The 25,135-nt window shown below is 38.0% G+C and overlaps 1 protein-coding gene across 2 annotated transcripts in view; it reads right to left on the bottom strand.

Moving 5' to 3' along the window:
* Nucleotides 1-25,135, bottom strand: part of LOC135111515 (uncharacterized) — a 716,663-nt gene that overhangs the window by 519,819 nt on the left and 171,709 nt on the right. For both annotated transcript variants that reach the window (XM_064024883.1, XM_064024882.1), the window contains exons 32-36: nucleotides 17,080-17,169; nucleotides 16,788-16,921; nucleotides 16,297-16,495; nucleotides 2,653-2,878; nucleotides 1,073-1,283 (exon numbers count right to left, since the gene is read on the bottom strand). In XM_064024883.1, coding sequence (XP_063880953.1) covers nucleotides 1,073-1,283; nucleotides 2,653-2,878; nucleotides 16,297-16,495; nucleotides 16,788-16,921; nucleotides 17,080-17,169 — 860 coding nt within the window. The remainder of the gene's footprint in view (nucleotides 1-1,072; nucleotides 1,284-2,652; nucleotides 2,879-16,296; nucleotides 16,496-16,787; nucleotides 16,922-17,079; nucleotides 17,170-25,135) is intronic.

Genomic DNA, 25,135 nt, shown 5'->3' on the forward strand with positions numbered 1-25,135 from the left:
TAAACTATCTATCTAAAGTGTATTTCATATTTTCCATATCACTATTTTCAAAGGTGCATACACACAGATCAATATATACTTGATCAACTCTACCTTCCCTAATGTCCACACTATCCTTTATCCTCTCAACCCATTTGCCATCATGCTTTTTCCATACAACTGGGGTCATTAATAGTGCACATCCTTTTTTTTTCTTTCCTCACTTTTCTCATCCTTAAGCACTGCAACTCTGCTGAAACTTCCTTAACAGCAACTGTGCTGTGAATTGTGCTGTGACTCTTATGCTTAGTGAACTATTGCTTGGTCTGTTGCAAATGCACAGTAACTCCGCTGCAAACGCAGAAACTCTGCTGCAAAACATGTGGCAACTCTGCTGCAAGCAAGTCGTAGTAGAGTAGTAACACATTCGCCATCCAAATTTGCCAATGTACGAACAAGGTTTTATTCATTCCTACAGGAGGGTCACAGGTAGCTGGCAGGGACACCACAGTGCTCTTTCCTGAGGCACATGGACTGTCAGATTGTCTGTTAAATATCTAGCTAAAGTTACAATTTGAGTTAGAATGAAAACAATGAAAATAAGGACATCAAGATGTGATTGACAAGCCTATCTTCCCTCATAACACTACCTCTTGTTGCTGGACTCTTCCCAAATGATCTGTGGTTTTATGCACTATGGCAACACAGACCACATAAATTTAGTTTACAATACTGTCATTGTGCAAAGAACAACTATTCCTATCTCCACTTAATTTTCTCTCCTATCCAACATTTTTTATACTATCTACTTATCTCATTTGTGGTCTTTGTTCACACATTCAATCCAGTTTTTGTTACCAACCATTCTTCTTCCATCCTTCCAACATGTTCAAATAAGTGTGACATTTCCAGCTTAGCCTGATCACCAAGTTAATAATCAGATAAGCACGTAAATAAATAAGTAAATAAAACTGTAGGAAACCCAACATAGGAGAAATTTAGAAATCTGCATAAAACTAGAATAATAGCCCTATCAGACATTATGATGTGTACCAATGATTTTGCTAAATAAAACACAAAATATTTAACATACCACTCATTGTAATCTTATAGAAGTGTCCCTCCCATTTTGCTGTAGCATGAATATCAGTGCTACTGGGACCAATGATGAAATCAACAGCAGACGATATTTCACGGTAGCCTTCAATGGTGGTGAGAATTTGTCCAAAGAGTGAAAATCTTGTCTCTGCTTCAGAGCTGTCATCTTTTCCTTCAAGGGTGACCTCCAATCTGTCTTTGTCCCACTTTGATACAAACAAAAACAATCATTAACAAACAAAAATAACACACCTGCTTTTGTCATACAACATATTTAAAACTAACTACAACATCTTAGAAAATAATATCAGCCACAGTTAATACCACCAAGAAACTTTCAGTAGTAGACATTGGTATAAAGATAATTTTCTGAAAAATACAGTGGCATGAAATGCAACTTACAAGAGATATGCAGGTCTGACCATGAAAGACTGGTGTGATCCATCTAAAATTGGCACAAGATAATGTCACATTTCCACAATGCCACCCTTCCCAGTAGCTCAGGAAATATGAAATCTGCATAAGAGTACTTAGTTTCACATTGCTGTATGATCAGTAAACCAACAAATTGATACTGTGAAGTGGAAGGTTTGGGAGAGACTAGCAATGTCACAGGTACTGGCATATTGAGGTTGTGGCCTTCAGAGCTTCAGCATGAAACTGATCACCATCTCCTTGAATGTGTGTTGGGACTAGGTAGCCAACCACCAAATTTTCCTCATTTGATCATAAAATGGTTCAAACTGTTCTCTAGATTTATCAATAAATTGAAAACTACATCAACGAGGATGTCTGTGGTGAAGAGTTTGAAGGAAATGGATGTCTTTCCTGTCATCATCCAATGCCTGAGAAACAGCTCAAGCAATTATCTCCTCCAAGATGAGTAGATAGCCAGCTTACAGACTAATCAGTTCTACACAGAGCTTTTCATAAATGCCTCTCTCGCTTATGCCATTTTTTTTTTCTTTTCTTCTTTTTTTAATTAGCCACTTCAAAATCATGTAAATTATCAACAGACTTATCAGCACTATGCAAAATGCATTCTATGCATTTACCAGGATAAAACATTGCCTTATTGAGCTAGATATGACTACTTAGGGTAACTGGTGAAGTAAACAGGATTAGTTAAAGCCCATTCCTGACCACAGCAACTACATTAACTTATGAAATGAGTTTCACTGGTATCAGAGAAATCATCACAGTACACTAATCTGAACCTTATTTATATGCAAACATGATGGTTATAAAAATCAATAAACTGAAAATACCTATCAATGTAACATCTATCTATCTATATACCAAGATGTGTTCTCCATTAAGGGAATATGGCCACAAATTTATCAGAAAATAAAGAGGGAAGCATTTACAGTCGTCTAACTCTGCCTCTTCATGACTCCTTTTACAACTTGTTGGCACAACAACAATATTCTTTTGATCTAAATACCAAGCCAGCAATCAGGCCATCACTACAAATGCACTGGGAAATTCTTGTAACATACCTGTATATAAAAGTTTAAATACCAAGCCAGCAATCAGGCCATCACTACAAATGCACTGGGAATTCTTGTAACATACCTGTATATAAAAGTTTAAGTCAATGACACCTAATTTCTTCTCAATCCAGACTTCTGTGCTAGCATAGACAAGACCCTCAAATGAAGAATTCACATCCAGTCTTGTTTCTATTCGGAAGTTGCTGTCCTGGATATGCTTCTGAGCTGTTAGCTGCAAGTCTATAAATTCTCCATCATGCCATCTTGCCTTCAACTTGCTTTCTATCTGATTGGCATTTCGGAAGTATCTGAAAGTGTTTAAGAATGTTAATATACAGTCATAACACTGAAAGATGTTGTAACATTTAAAGAGAACTGATCAACTGAAAAAAAAAAAAAACATAAATCACTGAAACAAAAAAAAAAAAGTGGTCCCTAAAAGTACATGATCAATGCAGTAACCCCTCTAATATCCATCCTAATTATAGTATGACTTGGAGGCAAACTAAGCTCTCATAATAGATGCAATTTGTGTTAGAACATTGTGCATTAGCGGCAACCTGACTTTACTTCCAAATCACAACATAATGCGAGATCCAAAATTTAAACACAGCAATGGCCCACAACAAGCTGCAGAGAAATCCATAACATGGGGCAAGGTAACATTGACATGGGAGGAGGATGTGAGCCACTACCACCACCACCCCTAGCACTCCCACCACTTGCAGAGATAATGCTGAATTCCTATGTATTTGTTACCTTCAGTTATAGGAACACATAATTTTTAAGTGTAGTACTTAATCTGGAAATATTTTATTTCAATTTTTGGGACCTGTCTCAGCTAGTTTGGCTCCACAGTAATTTTTTGCCATTACCTTCATTATAAATAATGTGAATTGTGTCTAATGCCAGCCATTAGTGAATCTGAATCCCCACAATAGAGGTGACCTTATCTCACCTCACCCTCCACCAGGTAGGCCTGTCAGTTCAGAAGTTCCTCCATGTAATTCTGTCCAGGAACAGTTGGAACTCCTCAATGGTGTCCATTGTTGATCCTCTTTGCTTCACTCCATTCTTGATGTTCTCAATTCAACTCTTCCATTGGTCTCCTGCTGGTCTTTTCCCCATAAGATACCAGTTGTACCATCTCTTTGGAGTTTTTGCATCTTTCATATACCCAATATGACCATACAATCAGAGTTGGGCCTCTTGATGACTCTGAGGATACTCTTCACACCCAACTCCTCTCTGATGACACCAATCCTTAATTTTTCTCTCCATGTCACACCCTTGATGAGGCACAGGACCCACAACTCCACAGTCTGCACCTAGGTCCTGCTCTGTGTTGTTAGAGTCCAGCTTTCACACCCATACACCCCAATAGGTCTTACAGTTCTTATAGATAGTGATCTTGACCTGTGGAATATGCTGGTCCTTTAGGAGTGAGTAGAGCATGCCAACACTGTTGCTATAAATAATTAATTCTCTATTTTTTTGTGCCATCATCAAGCTCTTAACCTAATCTCTTCCAGGCTTGCACCTTAGCTGCCCTAACAACAGTATTAACATGATTTCTTACATGAACATAATAATTTCTTGTTTTCTGGGTTCTGTGCTTCAGAAACCACCTGAAATGGATTTCACTGTGGTTGATATCAGAAGTCCAGTACAGTGTCTGTTTCTTCTTAGTGACCCTAATATGCATTCCACCAACTACTTCCTTTGTAATATCATGGACTGTTTTGTGGAATTGCTGCTGCCACTGATACTTCAACTATCTTGGCCATCAGGGTAGGGACAACCTCAGAGATCTTGGTCAACAGCTCTTGTCTTACTGTGGGCTTCTTTATACATTCAGTTTTGATCCTTCTCTTCTCAGTTTGGGACATGGATGAGGTAGTGTAATCTTGAGTTTTGTCAACACTACTCTCCATGATCAGAATTTAGACTCAGAGAGGGGATAGCACTGGCATCTGAGACCAGCCCATCTGTCTATACCGGCAGTACCAATTCCTCACGCAGAAGTCAATCACCTCTTCACTATCTCTGTTCCCATCTCCAATCCCAAAAGTTCCAGTGTTGTGCACACAATCATCTCTGTCAGCAGTTGTTGAGATCAGCAATCAGACTGTCTATGTGGCATCAAATCAATAGTGTTCTCCAGATCCTCATACAAAACCACACCTCTCCGTCAAGTCACCCTTGCTGTGGGATGTAGACTTGAATAATGTCACAGTCTTCATTTTTCACCCTGAGAGATATGACAATGATCCTTTCATTTATGTACTTGATTGTCAACATCCTGTCACCCAAGAGACTATTAACCATAAAGCCCAACACCTTGTTTTATGTTGTCATTACTGTAGATCAATGTGTAATTGTTATATACCATCTTCCTACCACTAACTTTTATTTTTGTCACTGACAATCCAACACAACTGTTGACTACACAGCTTAGCACTGTGCAAGTGGGCATTTTGTTCTCACATTCACCACAATACAGTAGTGCAATGGTGCAGCAGAGTATAAACTAAAGGCCTGATCTGGCCAAGCAGCCTGTGTCCTATTTACATCTTGATCTGGATTTACCCTGATCTGAGTGATCCGGATCATGACCTGGGTGATCTGGGTCTGGAGGTGGGTTATAGCAGGTGACACTTGCTGTAGCTGCTGGCGGTGGCCATATTAGCAGCTGAGCAGCCTCTACTAGAGACTTATTTAGGGGAATACATAAGAAGAAAACAACTGATACATCTGAGGAATAAAGTGAATGGTAATGAATCATTGCAGAATGTTGCTGTGGGCACAAAATGCGAATAATGGTGGTGACACAGGTGCCAGAAACAAGGGATATTACAAGCCACACCAAGCCTTGGTTTAATGGCTTCTGATTATGCTTATGTGGCCATTACTGCCTCTATCAATGACTACATGATGAGGCAAAGGAAGATAATACTTGTTCAGTCGAAAATAATACATCTCTACTTTGGAAGTGTAGTGCCGGGATGTACTATTAAGCTAATATAAGTAATATTAGGTTAATTAAGTAGAATTAAGTTAATATAAGAATTATTAGTAAAATTTGGTCGTTATTACATCATGCATAAATCCCCGAGACATACAGACAGACAGACAACATGTTGGCGCCCGCAGGAAATGGGTAACAGATTTTCTTTATGAGTAAAGGCATTATTTTCATATAAGGTATTAGCTTGTGGCTAGAATTTTTTACCTTGCTACTCAGAGGAACAAATACACCAGGTCATGATACGAGTAAAGTAATGTAAATGTTTATTATATGGTTGAAACCAATAATTTGTGAATTACCTTGAGGAAGAATCAGAAAACTATGGAGGTTCGTGGCGTGGGAAAACGCCGGCCTGACTCTCGCTCAGAGAGATCTTGGCTTGCTTACACTACAGGTATGTCGCTCTTAAGTTTGAAGTAATTACTATTCATATTTGTAGATATATTTTCTTATCAGTACATTGCTCAGAGAGATCTTGGCTTGCTTACACTACAGGAAAACCAGTGGAGGTAAAGGAAAAGTCTGTCTGTGCGTTCTTCATATGTGTGTTTGGTTAGGTATACTTAATAGTGTGAGAACGGAGTGGTTAGTTCACAGATTATTAAGATTGTGCAGTACTTCTCATTATCATACGGGGACATAACCACCTAGTTCAGTCCTCGGAATGCTGATTAGGCTGTGCTATACCAGGGTTATGGGAAAATGTAGTAAGGAGATTGTTTATTCTTATGTAAGCACCAGTGAATTATTTTTTGAGCCACGTATGTGAATAATACCACCCTCGCCAGGTGAATGAGACTGTATATTCATTTAATACCCAAACACTAATGCCCATTATTGTTATTGGTGAATGTGTGAGGTGTGTCAAGTGATTAGTTTGGTCAGTATTTACACTACTGTAATGAAATCTTCAACACTACTAAAAGGATACTTCATGCTACCTGATGTAAAATGAACGACGTGTGAATTAGTTTTAACACTACCACAAGTGAAGGAAAAATAAAGACCATAAATCAGCAACTGTAGATATTTCCTCACCAATTAGTTAGGGAAAAAACAAAAATAAATAAATAAAATAATAATAATAATAATAATAATAATAATAATAATAATAATAATAATAATAATAATAATAATAATAATACCCTTGGCTTGCAAGTGACACAACATGGAGAGTGCATTACAGAAGTGCCTCAGTAATGGTGTTAATAGTGTCAGCATGCGGGCCAGGCTACTCTCACCTAACATCCAGATATTTTCTCATTTTACCATTCTGTACTTCACCATAGTGAGTACTTTCAGCATGTAGTGTGTAAAACTCTATTATACAACATTCATGGCCAGGCACATAACCCAGTCACGTGCTGTCTGGGTAGGCATGTGGCTGGGACTCGGTCCAACTTCCTCAGGAAATGTACAGTAAGCTGTAGTCCTCATTGACACTTCCTAAGAGCACAGTGGCGAGCATCAACAGTCTGCTGCTTGTGACAGCTGGGCAGCAACATGCTTGTGTTGTTATTGTTTTGATCAGTAATGGCTGCAAGCACTCTTTTTACCCTGAGTGAATCCAGATTAGATCCAGATCAGTGATCTACAGCTGATCAACATTGTAAACAGAAGATGCCTTACATAGCACACCTTGATCATGATCTTGTTAAAAGTGACTCAGGATTTCTTCTGAGCCACTTTCAGCCATACATTTACATCACACTACAACATACCATTCAACATACCATTTCATACTCAGTCACATCACATGAAGTCGCACTACATCCTATACTATATTACTCATTATTGTTGTCCCCATACGTGGAAAACTGAAAACTTGTCTTGTTCACTGCTCCCGCAGTTTGTAAGGTAACATATGGACAACCACCATGGACAAAAGGAAGAATGAGCCACAAGTCATCCTCCATCTTCAGACCAGATGCTCCAGTCCTTTGAAATCAGTTGACATTATAATGATGGAGGTGCAAACACATTCAATACCTGGATGCATAATAGGCTGTATATGGAGCACAGGCACTTACAGCAACACAAATTCGCTCTTCACTACAAGTACAAGAGATGTAGAGACCAACATCATTACTGTGAGAGGTAGTTAGGTGTGACTGTTTTGGTTGATCATGAAAGTGCTTAAGGAAATATATAAATACCCTATATCTTTTTTTTTACTTAATAAAAATAAGTGCAACTTACAACCACTTTCGTTAAGGGATGACTATTTTAAAAACAAGTATAGTATTACAATAAGTGAGAAAATGGAAAGAAATGGAGTTTTATGCAATAAACAGAACAAACAAGATTTAAAAAAATAGAAAAGCAAAGTTCACTTCTGATTCCCTCCAAAACTGGAATTCTATTCAAGGCACAGTTGGTCACCATTAACATTCCACTGAAAATCTTGACTCTAGAATATGTCTGTTTAAAAGTATTCTAGAACAAGAGAAAAAATAACAAGATTTTTGGGTTTTGACTCTCAAATCTTTCAAAGCAGGCCCCTTACAGTTCATTGCTGGAAACCTATCCAGAGTGTTTATTGAGCATCCCATTATGTTCTGCAGGGTCCCCTTTTGACCTTCAAGTCATGACCCTTTTAAGTGGTATCTTCAGAAATCACCAAGAACTATGTCTCTTTAAATTAAAAGGGTATCTTCAGAAATCACCAGGAACTATGTCTCTTTAAAGAGTACAAAGCCTGGCAAACCTGAAGAATTCAGTGCTTGGTGAAAAATCCTGTACCAGATACAAAGAATGAAAAGACTGCAACTATGAGAGTCAAGCAAGTGAGAGCTGAATCAAGACAATATACAGGAACATTCAGAATTTCTTTGCTCCACATACTGAATTCCTATGTCAGCCATGTTCCCTAATCTCCAGACATGGCTTCCTGTGATTTCTGTTTGCATCAAAAGATGAAGATTCCACTAAAAGGTTCCTAGATTTCCAAGCCAAGAAAAATCACTTGGAATGGCACAAAACACCATTCCCAAACAACCTCTTGAAATGTTTCCAAAAATGGAAGAAGTACTGGGTTAACCCATTCCAGGTATAGAATCTACAAATAGATATTTTGAAATTGGGACTTTTGTCAGTGAGTCTATATATAGATGCTTCCTCTCACATGACAATACTAGGTTGTAGCACAGTCTATTTATAAATGTTTCCTATCTGCTAACAAAATTATGCACATAAATCATTATTTGGCATGTCAGGCTGGCTTAAACACCTAGATGCCAGATGAGAGCACTGTATGCCTTTCAGCAAGTCACTGCCTATCTATAAGCAGCTTTACAGCTTTAGGGATTTTTTTTTCTTTTTTTTTTTAATTCCTCTCATTCTATAAGTGTATTACCATATTTGACAGCATATGAACCATTTTCATAAAATGGTTCAAAAACTCACTCTGTATCTTATATGCGAATGTGAAGCCTCCAGTGGATTTAATTTTTAAATTTCCTTCACCCATACACCTGAAGATTTACACCACTGTATTATATGCAAGGGTGCTATATCATATTTTTCAACCATAATATCATGTAAGAAAATGTTGAAAATGAAAATGCGGCCCTGTTCAGTGACATGCCAAATATGTTGTTGACATCTCGGCAGCTGGGCTGTGCAGCTGGGCTTCTTCCCCTTATTTCCGTGACTAGGCCACTACCTCTGTTTTATTACTGCAATTATGTAGGATATATTTACTATTGTGATTGCTTGCTTTTGTTCAGCTTTAAACATTACATGCTTAAATACATCATTTTTTTTTTTTTTTTCTGAATATGCCCTGCTGAAATGGGGATGCATCTTAATATACCCCATTCATCTTATATGCAATCAAATACAGTATGTCAACGATCTTAAGTTCAAAGATATAATGGCTCTGATAAAAGAGGACATAGACGGTGATTTTCCAGATGACTAATGATTCTATCCTCTATACCATCAATGGTGACTCCAAACTATTATATATGGATAAACATTATAACCAGTTTATAAGATATACATAAAAATTTATATATATATATATATATATATATATATATATATATATATATATATATATATATATATATATATATATATATATATATATATATATATATATATATATATATATATATATATATATTCAATTCTTTATTAAATTTTGCAGCACTCTATATTTAGATTAAATTATTTATCAAATTTTGCAGATGAGTCTATATATTGGAGTCAATATGGAATGCCCCTGTGTGGAAAAAATTCTATATATAGACTACTTTTTATTTGTTACTACATATGTCTTCCCTGCCACCCGGAAAGGGTTGTGTGTGGAGATTGCTTTGTTTGAGCCTAAAATATAAGCTACTATTTTGTCCTTTAACCTAAAATCAGATACTTTACAACAGACCTCACAAGTAAAGCTCATGGGGAATTGTGTGATCAGAAGTTTCTGAAAAATTTAGGAAGAAGGACTGTGCACATGTACTTGGTGATGAGCCTCTTCTTTAACAAGCAGACTGTATAAAACACAGACTCTATATAATAAGGACTGATGTGCATCAACTGTATCTTTTTTCATTGTCCAAGAGCAACAATGTTGAGGAAAAAAAAAATGTCCAAGAGCAACAATGTTGAGGAGAGAGAGAGAGAAATAAAAAACATTTATGTGCCAGTCCCTAGAGTGAGGTCCAAAAAGGATCATCCAAAGTTGGAGGATAAGTATCTTAAAACTTCCCTCTTGAAAGAGTTCAGATCATAGAAAGAAATACAAAAACATGCAGGGAGTTCCAGAGTTTACCAGAAATAAGGAATGAGTGATTGAGAATACTGATTACACTGCTTAACCTTTACATTAGAAAAGTGGACTGAATAGGGATGAGAAGAAGTAGTGAGAATGTGAGAGGAGGGTAGGCATGCAGCTGGTAAGATCAGAACAGCAGTTAGTACAAAAATAGTGGTAGAAGATAGCAAGAGATGCAATATTGGGACAATGAGAGAGGCTGAAGACAGTTAATACAAAAATAGTGGTAGAAGATAGCAAGAGATGCAATATTGGGGCAATGAGAGAGGCTGAAGACAGTTAGTACAAAAATAGTGGTAGAAGATAGCAAGAGATACAATATTGGGGCAATGAGAGAGGCTGAAGACAAAGTTGGTTAGACAAAATACTTTTGATTCCAAACTGTCCATAAGAGCAGTGTGAGTGGAACCACCCAAACATGAACAGACAAGGCCCCTAAACAGAGCTAGCAGCTCAGGGGGGTGAGAAAAAATTGGCAGAGATAACTCAAAATGCCTAGCTTCACAGAAGCTATTTTAGATAGAGATGAGATATGAAGTTTCCAGTTTAGAAAGGGGAGAGTTTGCCATGAATTGAAAATTGCATTTATGGCCATTAATTATTTTTTGTTATGTAAATTAACACCCTGGTCATCATATGAAAATTTCATGCTGATCAGATGAAACAAAAAAATTAGGAAAATTACTTTTTTATTATTTTTTTAATTAGTTTTTACCCACTATTTTTTTTTTTTTTTTTTAGTTTTCTTGTAAAATCCAAATTTGACAATTATTTATTGTTATTCTAACAATTTGTCTTATTGTTTTCTGAAAGCTATTTTTATTAACATTTTTTTTTTATTTTGCAATTTATCAGAAGTATGCTTTTTTTCCAAACAAAAGTTTTCCTACAATACTTAGTCAAGAATATCCAAAAGTTCTATCAAAATCATGCAAAAAAATAAATAAATAAATAAAAAAGTAAAAGCAGAAAATAACTTTAAGTTAATTTTATACTACAGTCCATGCCAAAAGTTTGTGCAGCTCCAACACAACAAGCGTAAAACAAAAGACATTATTTAACTATTCAGCACTCTTATGGATGTTTTATGTAAAATCTGGCTCCTCCATTTTCTCAGGTGAACAATGTAATGGTAGGTAATGTATCGCTCAATACCAGGTGACACACCAATGGCTGAAGAGCACAGATGATTGTGATCATTATACCCAACTTTATGCAAATATTGATTGACTGCACATGGCTCATTAAGGTGCCATTTTTCAACTAAATAGTAGATAAAAGATTTTTTTTATTTTATGTAGGAGGGGCACCAACCAAGGGCAACAAAACTGCAATAAAAAAAAAAAGGCCCACTGAGGCACCAGTCCAGTTAAAAGCGGTAGTCAAAAAATACAGGATAAGTGTCTTGAAACCTCCCTCTTGAAAGAGTTCAAGTCATAGGAAGGTAGAAATACAGAAACAGGCAGGGAGTTCCAGAGTTTACCAGAGAAAGGGATGAATGACTGAGAATACTGGTTAACTCTTGCATTAGAGAGATGGACAGAATAGGGATGAGAGAAAGAAGAAAGTCTTTTGCAGCAAGGCCACAGGAGAAGGGGAGGCATGTAGTAAGCAAGATCAGAAGAGCAGTTGGTATGAAAATAATGGTAGAAGATAGCAAGAGTTGCAACACTGCAGCAATGAGACAGAGGCTGAAGACAGTCAGTTAGAGGAGAGGAGTTGATAAGACGAAAAGCTATAGTCTTATCTGTGAGTGACATTGTCATAACATAATTGAGAGACAGTGTGCCAAGTCTCCCTCATAGGCAGTTGATAATGACAATGTACATCAGGCAGCATCAGTGCAATGCTCCACTACTGCAACTGCCTTGGGGCATGTCTCATATTGGCTTCCAGACTATTATTTTTTTTTTTTCTAAGTTGTCCGAGAGTGAGTGACCTTAAAGCAGTCTCATTGTTCCCTAAACAGAAGATATGATAAATCTGAGTCACACTACAAAAGAGCAACTGATCAGCATTGTGTCACTCTACAAGTCAGGGCAATCTGTGAAGATTTCAAGGATTACAGGATTGGTAGCACCATGGATTTACCCAAACATGGACATCACTCTGGGAGGCCAATAACAACTACTCAATGAACTGCAAACATGATCCGGAGGCAAATCAAAGTTAACCCGCAGATTTCAGCAGGTGAAATAAAAGGAAATAACACACTACTGCTGGCTGATGTCTCCAAGAGGATAGTGCAGCGCATCCTGTACGACAGGTTACATTATCACGGCTGCCATCCTTACGGCAAGCCTCATCCAGTTCACCAACAAATGAAGAACAAGATTGCTTTTTGCCAGAAATATTCAGAGTGGGATACAGCAAAGTGGTGGCAGATCTTATGGAGTAATAAATCACTTTTTTCAGTGGCTGGGAACAAGATCTAACTCCCCTTGTGTCTTCTGACACCAAGCCAAAAACATCTCCAATAACTTTGCTTCTTCTTTTTTCCCTCCTTTATTTCAAACAGATGGCACCACTGCCATCTCATCTATCCCTAAAGCTGAACTCTTCACTCAAACCTTTGCTAAAAACTCTATCTTGGATGATTCAAGGCTTGTTCATCCCTCTCCTCCACCCTCTGACTATTTCATATTGCCTGTTAAAATTCTTTGCAATGATGTTTTCCATGCCCTTGCTGGCCTTAAGACTCGGAAAGTTTACAGCCCTGATAGAGTCCCTCCTACTATTTTCTGAAACTGCACCTCTGTGCTTGCACCTTGCCTAGTCAAACTTTTTCAACTCTATCTGTCAACATCTACCTTTCCTTCTTGCTGGAAGTTTGTCTACATTCAGCATGTTCCTAAAAAGGGTGACTTCCAATCTCTCAAACTTATGTCCTATAACTTTAATTTCCTGCCTATCTAAAGTTTTTAATCTATCCTCAACAGGAAGATTCTATCACTTCACAACCTTCTATCTGATTGCCAGTACAGGTTCCGTCAAGGCCGCTGTACTGATGATCCTATGGCTTTCCCTATTGAGTCTTGGTCATCCTCTTTTAGAAATTTTGGTGACTTTTGATGCTGCCTTAGACATATCAAAAGCTTTTGATAGAGTCTGGCACAAAGCTTTGATTTCCAAACTACCCTCCTATGGCTTCTATCCTTTTCTCTGTAACTTCATCTCAAGTTTCCTTTCTGACCATTTTATTGCTGCTGTGGCAGACAGTCACTGTTCTTCTCCCAAATCTATTAATATGATGTTCCTTAGGGTTCTGTCCTGTTATCCACTCTCTTCCTATTATTCACCAATGACCTTCCCAACCAAACTTCTTTTCCTATCCACTCCTATGGTGATGATACCAACCTGCACTTTTCATGTCTTTTCATAGATGTCCAACCCTTCAGGAAATAAACAGTTCATGCAGGGAAGCCACAGAACGCCTGACTTCTGATCTCTCTAAAATTTTATTGGGGCAGAGCAAACTTAGTATTGTTCAATGTTACAAAAACTCAATTCCTCCACCTATCAACTCAACACAACCTTCCAGACAACTATCCCCTCTTCTTCAATGACACTCAACTGTTCCCCTCTTCTACACTGAACATGTTCGGTCTGTCCTTTAATTATAATCTAAACTGGAAACTTCACATCATATCTTTAGCTAAAACAGATTCAATGAAGTTAGGTGTTCTGAGATGTCTCCGCCAGTTTTTCTCACCCTTCCAGCTGCTGACTCTGTACAGGGACCTTATCTGTCCATGTATGGAGTATGCTTCACACATCATACTGTTCTTCTAAACAGGGTGGAATTAAAAGCTTTTCATTTTATCAACTCCTCTCCTTTAACTGACTGTCTTCAGCCTCTTTCTCATCACCATAGTGTTGCCTCCCTTGCTATCTTCTACAGCTATCTTCATGCTAATTGCTCTTCTGATCTTACTAACTGCATACCTCCTCTCCTTCTGTGGCCTTGCTGCACAAGAGTTTCTTTTTTCTCTCACTCCTATTCTGTCCACCTCTCTAATGCAAGAGTTAACCAGTATTCTCAATCATTCATCCCTTTCTCTGGTAAACTCTGGAACTCCCTGCCTGTTTCTGTATTTCCACCTTCCTATGACTTGAACTCCTTCAAGAGGGAGGTTTCAAGACACTTATCCTCCACTTTGACTACCACTCTGGACCCTATTCGGGGACCAGCATTTCAGTGGGTCTTTTTTTACTATATTTTTGTTGCCCTTGGCCAATGCCTCTCCTACATAAAAAGAAAAAAAAAGTGGCAGCAACCTTCTTGACCCTTACTATGCAAAGCAGATTGGGGTGCTTTTGGGTACCATAGTCAAGAAAATTCAATTGTGCTGCTGAGGAATAAAAACCCCAATAAAAACACCTACCTGGAACTTTTGTGTGACCACCTGCCTTAGTGATTTGAGGCTTGCCAGACTGACATTTTTATGAAGGACAGGGCACTGTGTCATACTGCCTGTGATGTGCAAGTGGTTATGAAAATGCCAGGCAGAGTTTACTGAAGACTGGCCAGGAAATTCTCTAGATTTGAACCCAAATGAAAATCTGTGAGTTATCGTGAAAAGGAATCTAAATAGCATGACACACACTCCATCCCACAACTAATCGAAGCAGTGCAACAAGTGTAGAGGAATATCAACCCACAACATCTAAGAAACTTGCCGATTCTGTCCCAAAATATCTCAAGGAGTGCCTGAAAAGAAAGGAAGACCCCTGAAATACTAACCATTTTTAAGTACTCAGTACTGTTAAAGTACTGTTTGATACTGTTTACAGTTGTTGTGTTTGGGCCACACAAACTTTTAGTACAGACTGTAGTTTTGAGAAAAGCACGTTTGAAGTTTTGCTAAAGTTTCTATGCCCCAGTATAGGTATTTAACTGTCATTGCTGCTTTAATGTGGATTTTGTGGGATCAGTAATCACACATCAGTATGTGTATAAAAAGATCTGGCACCTAGTCCCCTATTATAAAGGCATTAATCCATCAAAAGTGAGGATGTCAGAGCATGCCACACCCCTCATTGTTACAAAATTCCATGAAAATTCTTCAACTACATAGTTTTTGGTTGTAGTTCCTTTATCTGTCTTCCTCATTTTCTTCATTGCTGTTTTCATAGTAATTTTTCTCTTTTCTCTCATTTCTAATCTCCATTTGATATATACACCTGTTCAAAAATTTTTGTGAACAGGTTGCACCTCTCATATCCAAATTTTTTTTCGAAGGCCTTTGGTGGTGTTCTGGCAATAGTTTTGGTTACAATGCATGCAATGGACATAGTATATTGCACAAATTATCTGGGACTGCGACCAGCATAATGGGAGGTGAAGTGATTAGTTAAATGCCTTATTTCTGCTGCTTCTTGCTGCTGGTATCAGCCAAAACTTCTTAAGCTTTCTACATATTAGCATATTTGTAATATCAACCTGGGAAATAAAGAAAAGGTACAGGCAAGGGGAAGAGAGACATACATGAGTATCTTCCCTGTCACTAAGATATGCAAGTCACCCTCATTCCCTCTCTCAGTTGTCCACACAAAGCAGTTGAGGTGCCAGATTTCCTAGAATGCATTCATGTGATTATTTTAGATTATTTATAGAAAATATAGACAGTATTTTGTGTGCCTTAGTTAGTAAGCCATGCCCATGCAGTGACCATTTAAATACCTTCATTCTGGGCATTTAAACTGTGTATAACCAAAAAAAAACTCCCACCATTCAATAGCCAAAAGATTACCCAGGTGTCACCACAGACCATATAACTAAATTTTTTTTTTCAAAAAATATTTTTGTATTTTCACGATGGACTCTCCATTTAAGTGGAACTTTACACTAATTGATTAAAAAGATAAATTTATTGGTAATATATCACTCTGACATGAAATGTTCCTTTACTTACTTTAGTTCAAGATAATTTTTTTTCCAATGCAGGAATGGTGTATCCAAGTCAAACATGCCATACAATTCTGCTGTGTTACCACGTCTGAACCTCATGGTCACATTAGCTGCTATCTCCTGCAAGTGACCACTCTGCTCCATCCAGCTGAAGGATCCTTCATTTCTGTTTTCCCAGATCATATCCCTCTCCATATATTCAACTGAAAGATTGAGTTATTCATAATATATAATACAACCTAAACATTTAGAAATATATCTTTTCATTTGAAAGTAGTTTAATATTTTGAAATATTGGGATCTACATCAAAACTAAATAAAACTCTGAAAATCTGCATTAAGTATAAGACAGTTAGATTTTTCATTCATGAACACTAATAAATAATGATCTAAAAACAGTGCCAATGAATGACGAGTAATTATAGGAATAATATATGATCTAAAGCAGTAGTTTCCAAATATTTCTTAAAATAGCAAGAAAGCACAACTTTTTACATCTTCTCTCAGTCATCCAGTTGACTCGATACTGTTGACCCAAGAAGAATAAGAGGCCATTCAGGGTGAAGTTAGACACTCTGTCATTTGGATTCACATACAGCATCTCAATCGTCATCTTCTGATTTGGATCCCTGTTGAAAAATATTTATATCACTCCTTACTACAGCATAATGATTTCCTGCATCTCTGCCAAATCATAAAAATTCTGGGGATACCAATAAAATTTTTATACACTAAAATAATATTCCTGATGAATATACATACACACCTATGTGATATAACTACTTACCTGTTAGCATTCCACTTTAAGAGAACTTGAAGACCAGTTTTTCTTGGTTGCAGAATATCTGCTGTCACACTCAGATGAATGTCACGTTGTCTGTTGACAAAAGTAATCATTGCCATTGTCTTCATCATAAATTCATTTTCCATAATAAATGACAATGTTAAGTAGTAGATATATCATATGCTGTTAAGAACTTAAAAAGAAAACAGACAGATAATGAGAAAGTAGTGAAAATAAACTGAGCTGATAATTATAGATATGAATAAATTTGGGTAAACTTAAATATGGCAGATTATGTCTTTCTTTTGATAAAGCTGATCAAGTTTACCCTCTACCTAATGAACTTCCTTAACACATTTCTTAGAGAAAGCCTTCCCTTCACAAGACATACAACACATTTTAAATATGCCAGATTATGTCTTTCTTTTGATAAAGCTGATCAAGTTTACCTTCTACCTAGTGAACTTCCTTTACACATTTCTTAGAGAAAGCCTTCCCTTCACAACACATACAACATATCTCAATCAATCTTGACATCCTAGAGTTAAATGATATATGGAAACTACACAGATGGTTACAAGGAGTACAAAATTATTCACTTTCTTAATGAAAACATCTAAATTCACAACATGGATTAGAAATAAATTTTCCCGTTTGGTAAATTTGCTTGACTTTTTAATATTTACATCCAACTCATATACTCATAATTAATTCTCTAGTCAATTATCATGGTATCCAAAAGTTCTTAATGCTCCTAAGAGATTATTCATTGAATTCCATGCTTACTATTACCACTGATAATTTCCTCAAATGGCTGGAGGAATATAGCCTATCCATAAAACATGCATGAATAATCTCTGTATAAAAGAAGAAACCTGGTCAAAAAAAATATAACCTTCTCTCTGACAGACAGCATTCACACACATTTCATGAAATAAGAAATGAGTGGCCATAAATGGTAGTTTAAATAGCTGGTTTCATATCATTAGTGGCGTATCACTAGGATCAGTATTTGAGCCTATTTTACAGGTTATTTATATCAATTAATTAACTGCTTAATCAACAATTTAATTAATTACTCAAAGAATCATTAATTAATTCATTCATTATTCAATGAATTAATCAACAGAGTATCAGTCTCTATCTTTTGAATCAGCATTTTGAAAATCACAAATGATCATAAATTACATGATAGCAGAGATACACAATAAAGGTGATATGTTTACAAGATGGTATCAAAATGTTCCAAGGGTGGAATGTATTACAGAAGTGATAAGAAGGTAAAAAAATTAGATGGTTCAGTTACGTAGTAATAAAAGAAGACAAGGAACATATTAAACCAGTCAAGGAAAGAAGATCAAGGGGAAGACAGAGTGAGATGGAGGGATGGAACTGTGGTAGAGTATTGCAGTTCTTATACTTGAGTTGGTAGAAACTGCCATAGTCATCCCTGAAAATCTCTCAGCCGCATCTCACTCACCTCTTAGTAGTTTGAAATGCACACGCTGAATGCAATGTATTATGATGGACATTGTAACTTGCTGAAGCAAGAGGATTTTGAAATCATCATTCCAAAACCAGGCAGAGGACAATATTAGATAAGTGTAGGAGGTAAGAGACAACAGTATGGATCCTGTGTTACTAAGTGGTGCCAATAAGAACCTCAACCAATCACAATCTGCCAACCTCACGCAGACTGATATCTGGATTCAACCTCAGAACCACAGGAGCCTTCCATCTTTTCACAACAAGCACACAGGCAGACACCCGCTCTCCTACCCAGACCAGCTGCTTAATATGCATGCATACAGGCAGACACCCACTCTCCTACCCAGACCAGCAGATTGTGCAACTTCCCCAGACAGATACAGTGAGTAGGAAATGACCAACCATGTGCCAATAACACCAAACTGGTAACCAGCAGGGGAATAACACCTCAATATCCCTGCAGATACTGTCAAGGAAGTGACTGCCAAGGAATTGCCAGGGATCACGAGGGACTGCCAGGGACGCCCTGCAGACTTGAAGGGACACTGCCTTGGTTACTCCTTCACTTTCACCATTCCTAGCAAAACCAGGTGGTCACCAGTGGCCACTCACCCTCAACCTTGACCTGCCTGAGAAGGATGCTGTCAGCTGCCCATCTACCTAACCACCACTACCAATCAGATAAGCATGATCGGAATCTCAGAGTTCCTTACGCTAGTTAAACAGGTAGTCCCACCTCATAGTATTTAACCAGAAGAGGGAAGTGATAAATAAGAATCCTCCTCAGCCTGGCAGACATTAAGACTTCCATCCATCTTGTGAGTAGTTATGGTAAATGGATTTATTTTTTCTTTTTTAATCAAAACCAATATTTCATCTTTTTTTTGCCTATTCCATTCTTATTTTTTTCATTTTTCATTAGTTCTTAAAATATGTGATAAGGAAATTGGCACAGTAGAACTCTAAAGGATGGAAGTCACAGGGAAAGATGCAAGGGACACAAATAACTGAAGGAAACTTGTATGTGGTGCCAACCTGACTCCAGGGAAACATCAATAAAAGATAAAAATGTTCCAAGATTACACCTGTAAACAATGAAATACAAACTTGAAGTTTAGTTAAATGTTTTATACACACACACACACACACACACACACACACACACACACACAATATATATATATATATATATATATATATATATATATATATATATATATATATATATATATATATATATATATATATATATATATATATATATATATATATATATATATATATATATATACGGTGAACCCCCATTTTATTGTGGTTCAGTTATCGCTGGTTCATTTTTTTGCATTTTTTTCATTGGAACCTAATTATTCTTACAATGCAAGGAATCCCACTTTAGCACAGAAAAATCAACTACTATATCTGATAAACACACACGCTAAATCATGGTACGGGTTGAGGAAATACTCAGATGAGGGTTTAGGTGCACTTGTATATTTGGCAACACTGCCTGCTGATAAGGTGGCAGGTAGGCAGAGGAAATAGCATGGATCACACCAGCCCATCACTATCATCAGTCAGCTGTTGGCAGGCAGAGTGGGAACCAGCTGATGTTGGTTGGCCGGCTGTGCAGTAATTTTTGTTGCTATTCTCACATTATTTGTGGGTTAGTGTACTTGGGTTAGTGGTGGTTTGGTACATTCTTATGTGTGCTATACATTTCTGTTACTATTGAGTACTGGTTGGGTTGGATGGTCGTGCAAAAGCAGTTTTTGTAACCAGTCAACATGTATGGGTTGTTAACTTTGTGATGGTGGTTTGGTGTGTTATGTAAATGTTGTAATAACATTCTTGTTATAGTTCGGTCAGTGGTGGTGGTCGTTGTGTTATGCACACAGTGTGTGTGTTCCTAATTCACCAGGTTGGTGGTAAACCACCATTACTACCGCAAGGAGATGAGTGGTTTAATTAGTAGCCTTTTTCTTTTTTTTCTATCTCTTTCTCTCTGAACTACAGTCAATATATCACAAATTTTAGTAATTTACAGATGCTTTTGGAACATAACCCCACAATGAATTGGGATACACTGTGTGTATATGTATAACTCTCTTCCTCCACACAAAACTACAAGCACCTAATAACACACACACACCCTTCACTCAAAAATTTCAAAATTATCAATTACGGCGACTCCTACACCAGCCTCGGAGTCCCCATCTGGGGAGGGGACCATAAATGTCCCCAGGTCGGACTGCCTTTCTGTCGACGATCCTAAGTGTTTTGACACCCACGCTCAAATTTTTCTTCATTAACTTCTGAAACATTCGCGGTCTAAGATCTAATTTTCAATCTGTAGAACACCACCTCTCCTCTTCTAAACCTCATTTTCTTTTCCTCACTGAAACTCAGATGTCTGAGGCAACTGACAGTAGCCCCTTTTCTGTTCCATCCTACTTTCTCTATCCTCATTTTCAATCCAAAGCTGGATGTTGCATTTATGTGCGCAATGACTTAACCTACTCTCGTGCCCATGCTTTTGAATCTTCCGAGTTTTCCATCATCTGGCTACGACTACAGAGTCACTCTCAAGCTAAATTTATCTGTGCTGTATACCTCTCACCTAACTCCTTGACTACTTAACTTCCAAAGTGGAGAACATTCTGACCCTCTTCCCTTTTGCAGAGATCTCCATTCTTGGAGACTTCAATGTTCACCACCAGCTTTGGCTTTCCTCTCCCTTCACTGACCATCCTGGTGATGAACTAGCCTTCAACTTTGCTATCCTCCATGACCTAGAGCAATTGGTGCAACACCCAACTCATATTCCTGACTGTCTTGGAGATACGTCCAACATTCTTGACCTTTTCCTGACCTCTAATCCTTCTGCTTATGCTGTCACCCTTTCTTCTACGCAAGGCTCCTCCGATCACAATCTCATATCTGTATCTTGTCCTATCGCTCCAATCCCTCCTCAGGATCCCCCTAAGCGAAGGTGCCTCTGGCATTTTGCCTCTGCTAGTTGGGGGGACCTGAGGAGGTATTTTGCTGATTTTCCTTGGAATGACTACTGGTTCCATGTCAAAGACCCGTCTTTGCATGATGAGTGCATAACAGAGGTGATAGTGTCTGGCATGGAGGCATACATTCCTCACTCTTTTTCTCGACCTAAACCTTCCAAACCTTGGTTTAACACAGCTTGTTCTCGTGATATACATGATAAAGAGGTGGCCCACAAAAGGTACTTAAGCCTTCCATCTTCTATGAAGTTAGACATTCTGAGACGTCCCCGCCAGTTCCCCCCACCATGCTGCTAACTCTGTACAAGGGCCTTATCAGTCCATGTATGGAGTATGCTTCACATGTCTGGGGGGGAGTTCCACTCATACCACTCTTCTAGACAGGGTGGAATCAAAAGCTTTTCGTCTCATCAACTCCTCTCCTCTAACTGACTGTCTTCACCCTCTCTCTCATCGCCGCAATGTTGTATCTCTAGCTGTCTTCTACCACTATTTTCATGCTAACTGCTCTTCTGATCTTGCTAACTGCATGCCTCCCCTCCTCCCGCAGCCTCGCTGAATAAGACTTTCTTCTTTCTCTCACCCCTATTCTGTCCACCTCTCTAACGGAAGAGTTAACCAGTATTCTCAATCATTCATCCCTTTCTGTGGTAAACTCTGGAACTCCCTGCCTGCTTCTGTATTTCCACCTTCCTATGACTTGAATTCCTTCAAGAGGGAGGTTTCAAGACACTTATTCTTCATTTTTTGACTACCGCTTTGGACCCTTTTATGGGACTGGCATTTCAGTGGGCATTTTTTTTATTGGATTTTTGTTGCCCTTGGCCAGTGTCCCTCCAGCATAAAAAAAAAAATATATATATATATATATATATATATATATATATATATATATATATATATATATATATATATATATATATATATATATATATATATATATATATATATATATATATATATATATATATATATATATATATATATATATATACAGTAAAATCCCTCTTATTCGGCATCAACGGGACCGCCAACATGCCGGATACTTGAACATTGCCGGATACTTGAATAGAAGTGAAATTATGTCCACAATCACCACCCTACACTCACGCATTTTACCATAACAAAGATCAGCTGATCGCCGTGCCGCGCGTCGCCACCCGCGCTGCCACCTCACACTCACCAACACACAGTTGTAGCATTGGGCCTATAACTGTGACTCCTTCTGATCTTTTCAAGCTGAACCACTCATATAACACTTTGTCCATCATTTCACCACAATGATACTGCAGTGTGTGACAATTTTCCGCTTCCTTTGGGGTGTCGGTGGCTTTCATGTAATCCCGCAACTTTTTCATTTGGGATTTAATGTCATAAATAGTTGATGAGCCCACACCATATTCCACCATTAGTTGCTGTCTGCTTTCACCTCTCTTTAATCGTCGACAAATGTCTACCTTCTGCTTAAGTGTAAGCACAACATGCTTCCTCTTTTCTACAACTTTAGGCATGATGGAGGCGTCAGGTGATAAACAGTGCACACAGGGGACTGAGTCACGGAGTAAACACAGTGCAGTGCGCTCTGGTGGCGAGGGGACAAAGTATGCCTCGCGCGGGATTTTTAATCAATTTTATGAGTACACATTGATTTTTTATTGATTTTAAGGCTCGCGGAAAAATGTGCCGGATACTTGAAGCTGCCGGATACTCGAATGCCAGATGAGAGGGATTTTACTGTATATATATATATATATATATATATATATATATATATATATATATATATATATATATATATATATATATATATATATATATTGTTGTGAGCAACAAGATGAAGCGATGTAACATGAATGAAAGAAAGTGAGAGAGGAAATGAGGGAGAACAAGGGATGTCAGATAGAATAATAAAAAAAAAACAGAGGCTAAATGTCTTGAAACCTCCCTCTTGAAAGAGTTCAAGTCAAGGCAGGGAGTTCCAGAGTTTACTAGAGAAAGGGATGAATGATTGAGAATACTGGTTAACTCTTGCATTTGAGAGGTGGACAAAATAATGAAGGGAGAAAGAAGAAAGCCTTATGCAGCCAGGCCACAGGAGGAGGGGAGGCATGCAATTAGTAATATCAGAGGAGCAGTTAGAATTTTTTTTTTCTTTTTATGTAGGAAGGACACTGGCCAAGGGCAACAAAAATCTAATAAAAAAAATGCCCACTGAAATGCCAGTCCCATAAAAGGGTCAAAGCAGTGGTCAAAAATTGATGAATAAGTGTCTTGAAACCTCCCTCTTGAAGGAATTCAAGTCATAGGAAGGTGGAAATACAGAAGCAGGCAGGGAGTTCCAGAGTTTACCAAAGAAAGGGATGAATGATTGAGAATACTGGTTAATTCTTGTAAGCATGAAAATACTGGTAGAAGATAGCAAGAGCTGCAACACTGCAGTGATGAGAGAGAGGCTGAAGACAGTCAGTTAGATGAGAGGAGTTGATAGGATGAAAAGCTTCTGATTCCACCCTCTCTAAAATAGTGGTGTGAGTGGACACCCCTCTCCCCTTGCATGTGAAACAAACTCCAAACATGGACAGATAAGGCCCCTGTACAGAGTTAGCAATTGGGGTGGGGAGGTGAGAAAAGCTGGCAGAGATGGCATAGAGCACCTAACTTCATAGAAGCTGCTTTAGCTGCAGATGAGATGTGAAGTTTCCAGTTTAGATTATAAGTAAAGGACTGATTGAGGATCTTCAGTGTAGAAGAGGGAGACAGTTGAGTGTCACTGGAGAAGAGATGATAGTTGTCTAGAAGGTTGTTTCAAGTTGATAAATGGAGGAACTGAATTTATGACACATTGAACATTACTAAATTTGCTGTACCCCAACCAGAAATTTTTAGGAGATCACAAGTCAGGTGTTCTGTGGCTTCCCTACATGAGCTGTTTACTTCCTGAAGGGTTGGTCCTCTAGTGCAAGGTGGTATCATCAGTGTAGGAGTGGATAAGAAAAGAAGTTTAGATCACTGATGAATAATAGTTAGAGAGTGGGTGACAGGACAGAACCCTGAGGAACACCATTGTTAATAGACTTAGAACAGTGACCATCCACCAACGCAGCAAAAGAACAGTCAGAGAGAAAACGTAAGATGAAATTACAAAGAAAGGGATAGAAGCCATAGGTGAGTAGTTTGGAAATCAAAGCTTTGTGCCAGACTCTATCAAAAGTTTTTGGTATGTCTAAGGCAACAGCAAAAGTTTCACCAAAATCTCTAAAAGTGTGTGTGCTTTGTCCTCACATCTGGCATGATGCAGCCCTGTGGCTGTGCAGCACTATCATCATATTTAAAACCATGTGTGTGTGTGTGTGTGTGTGTGTGTGTGTGTTTTCTCTCTCTCTCTCTCTCTCTCTCTCTCTCTCTCTCTCTCTCTCTCTCTCTCTCTCTCTCTCTCTCTCTCTCTCTCTGCATGTGTGCACATGTGTGTGTGTGTGTGTGTGTGTGTGTGTGTGTGTGTGTGTGTGTGTGTGTGTGTGTGTGTGTGTGTGTGTGAGAGAGAGAGAGAGAGAGAGAGA

Source organism: Scylla paramamosain, chromosome 22 (genome assembly GCF_035594125.1).
Source record: "Scylla paramamosain isolate STU-SP2022 chromosome 22, ASM3559412v1, whole genome shotgun sequence".
NCBI lineage: Eukaryota > Metazoa > Arthropoda > Malacostraca > Decapoda > Portunidae > Scylla > Scylla paramamosain.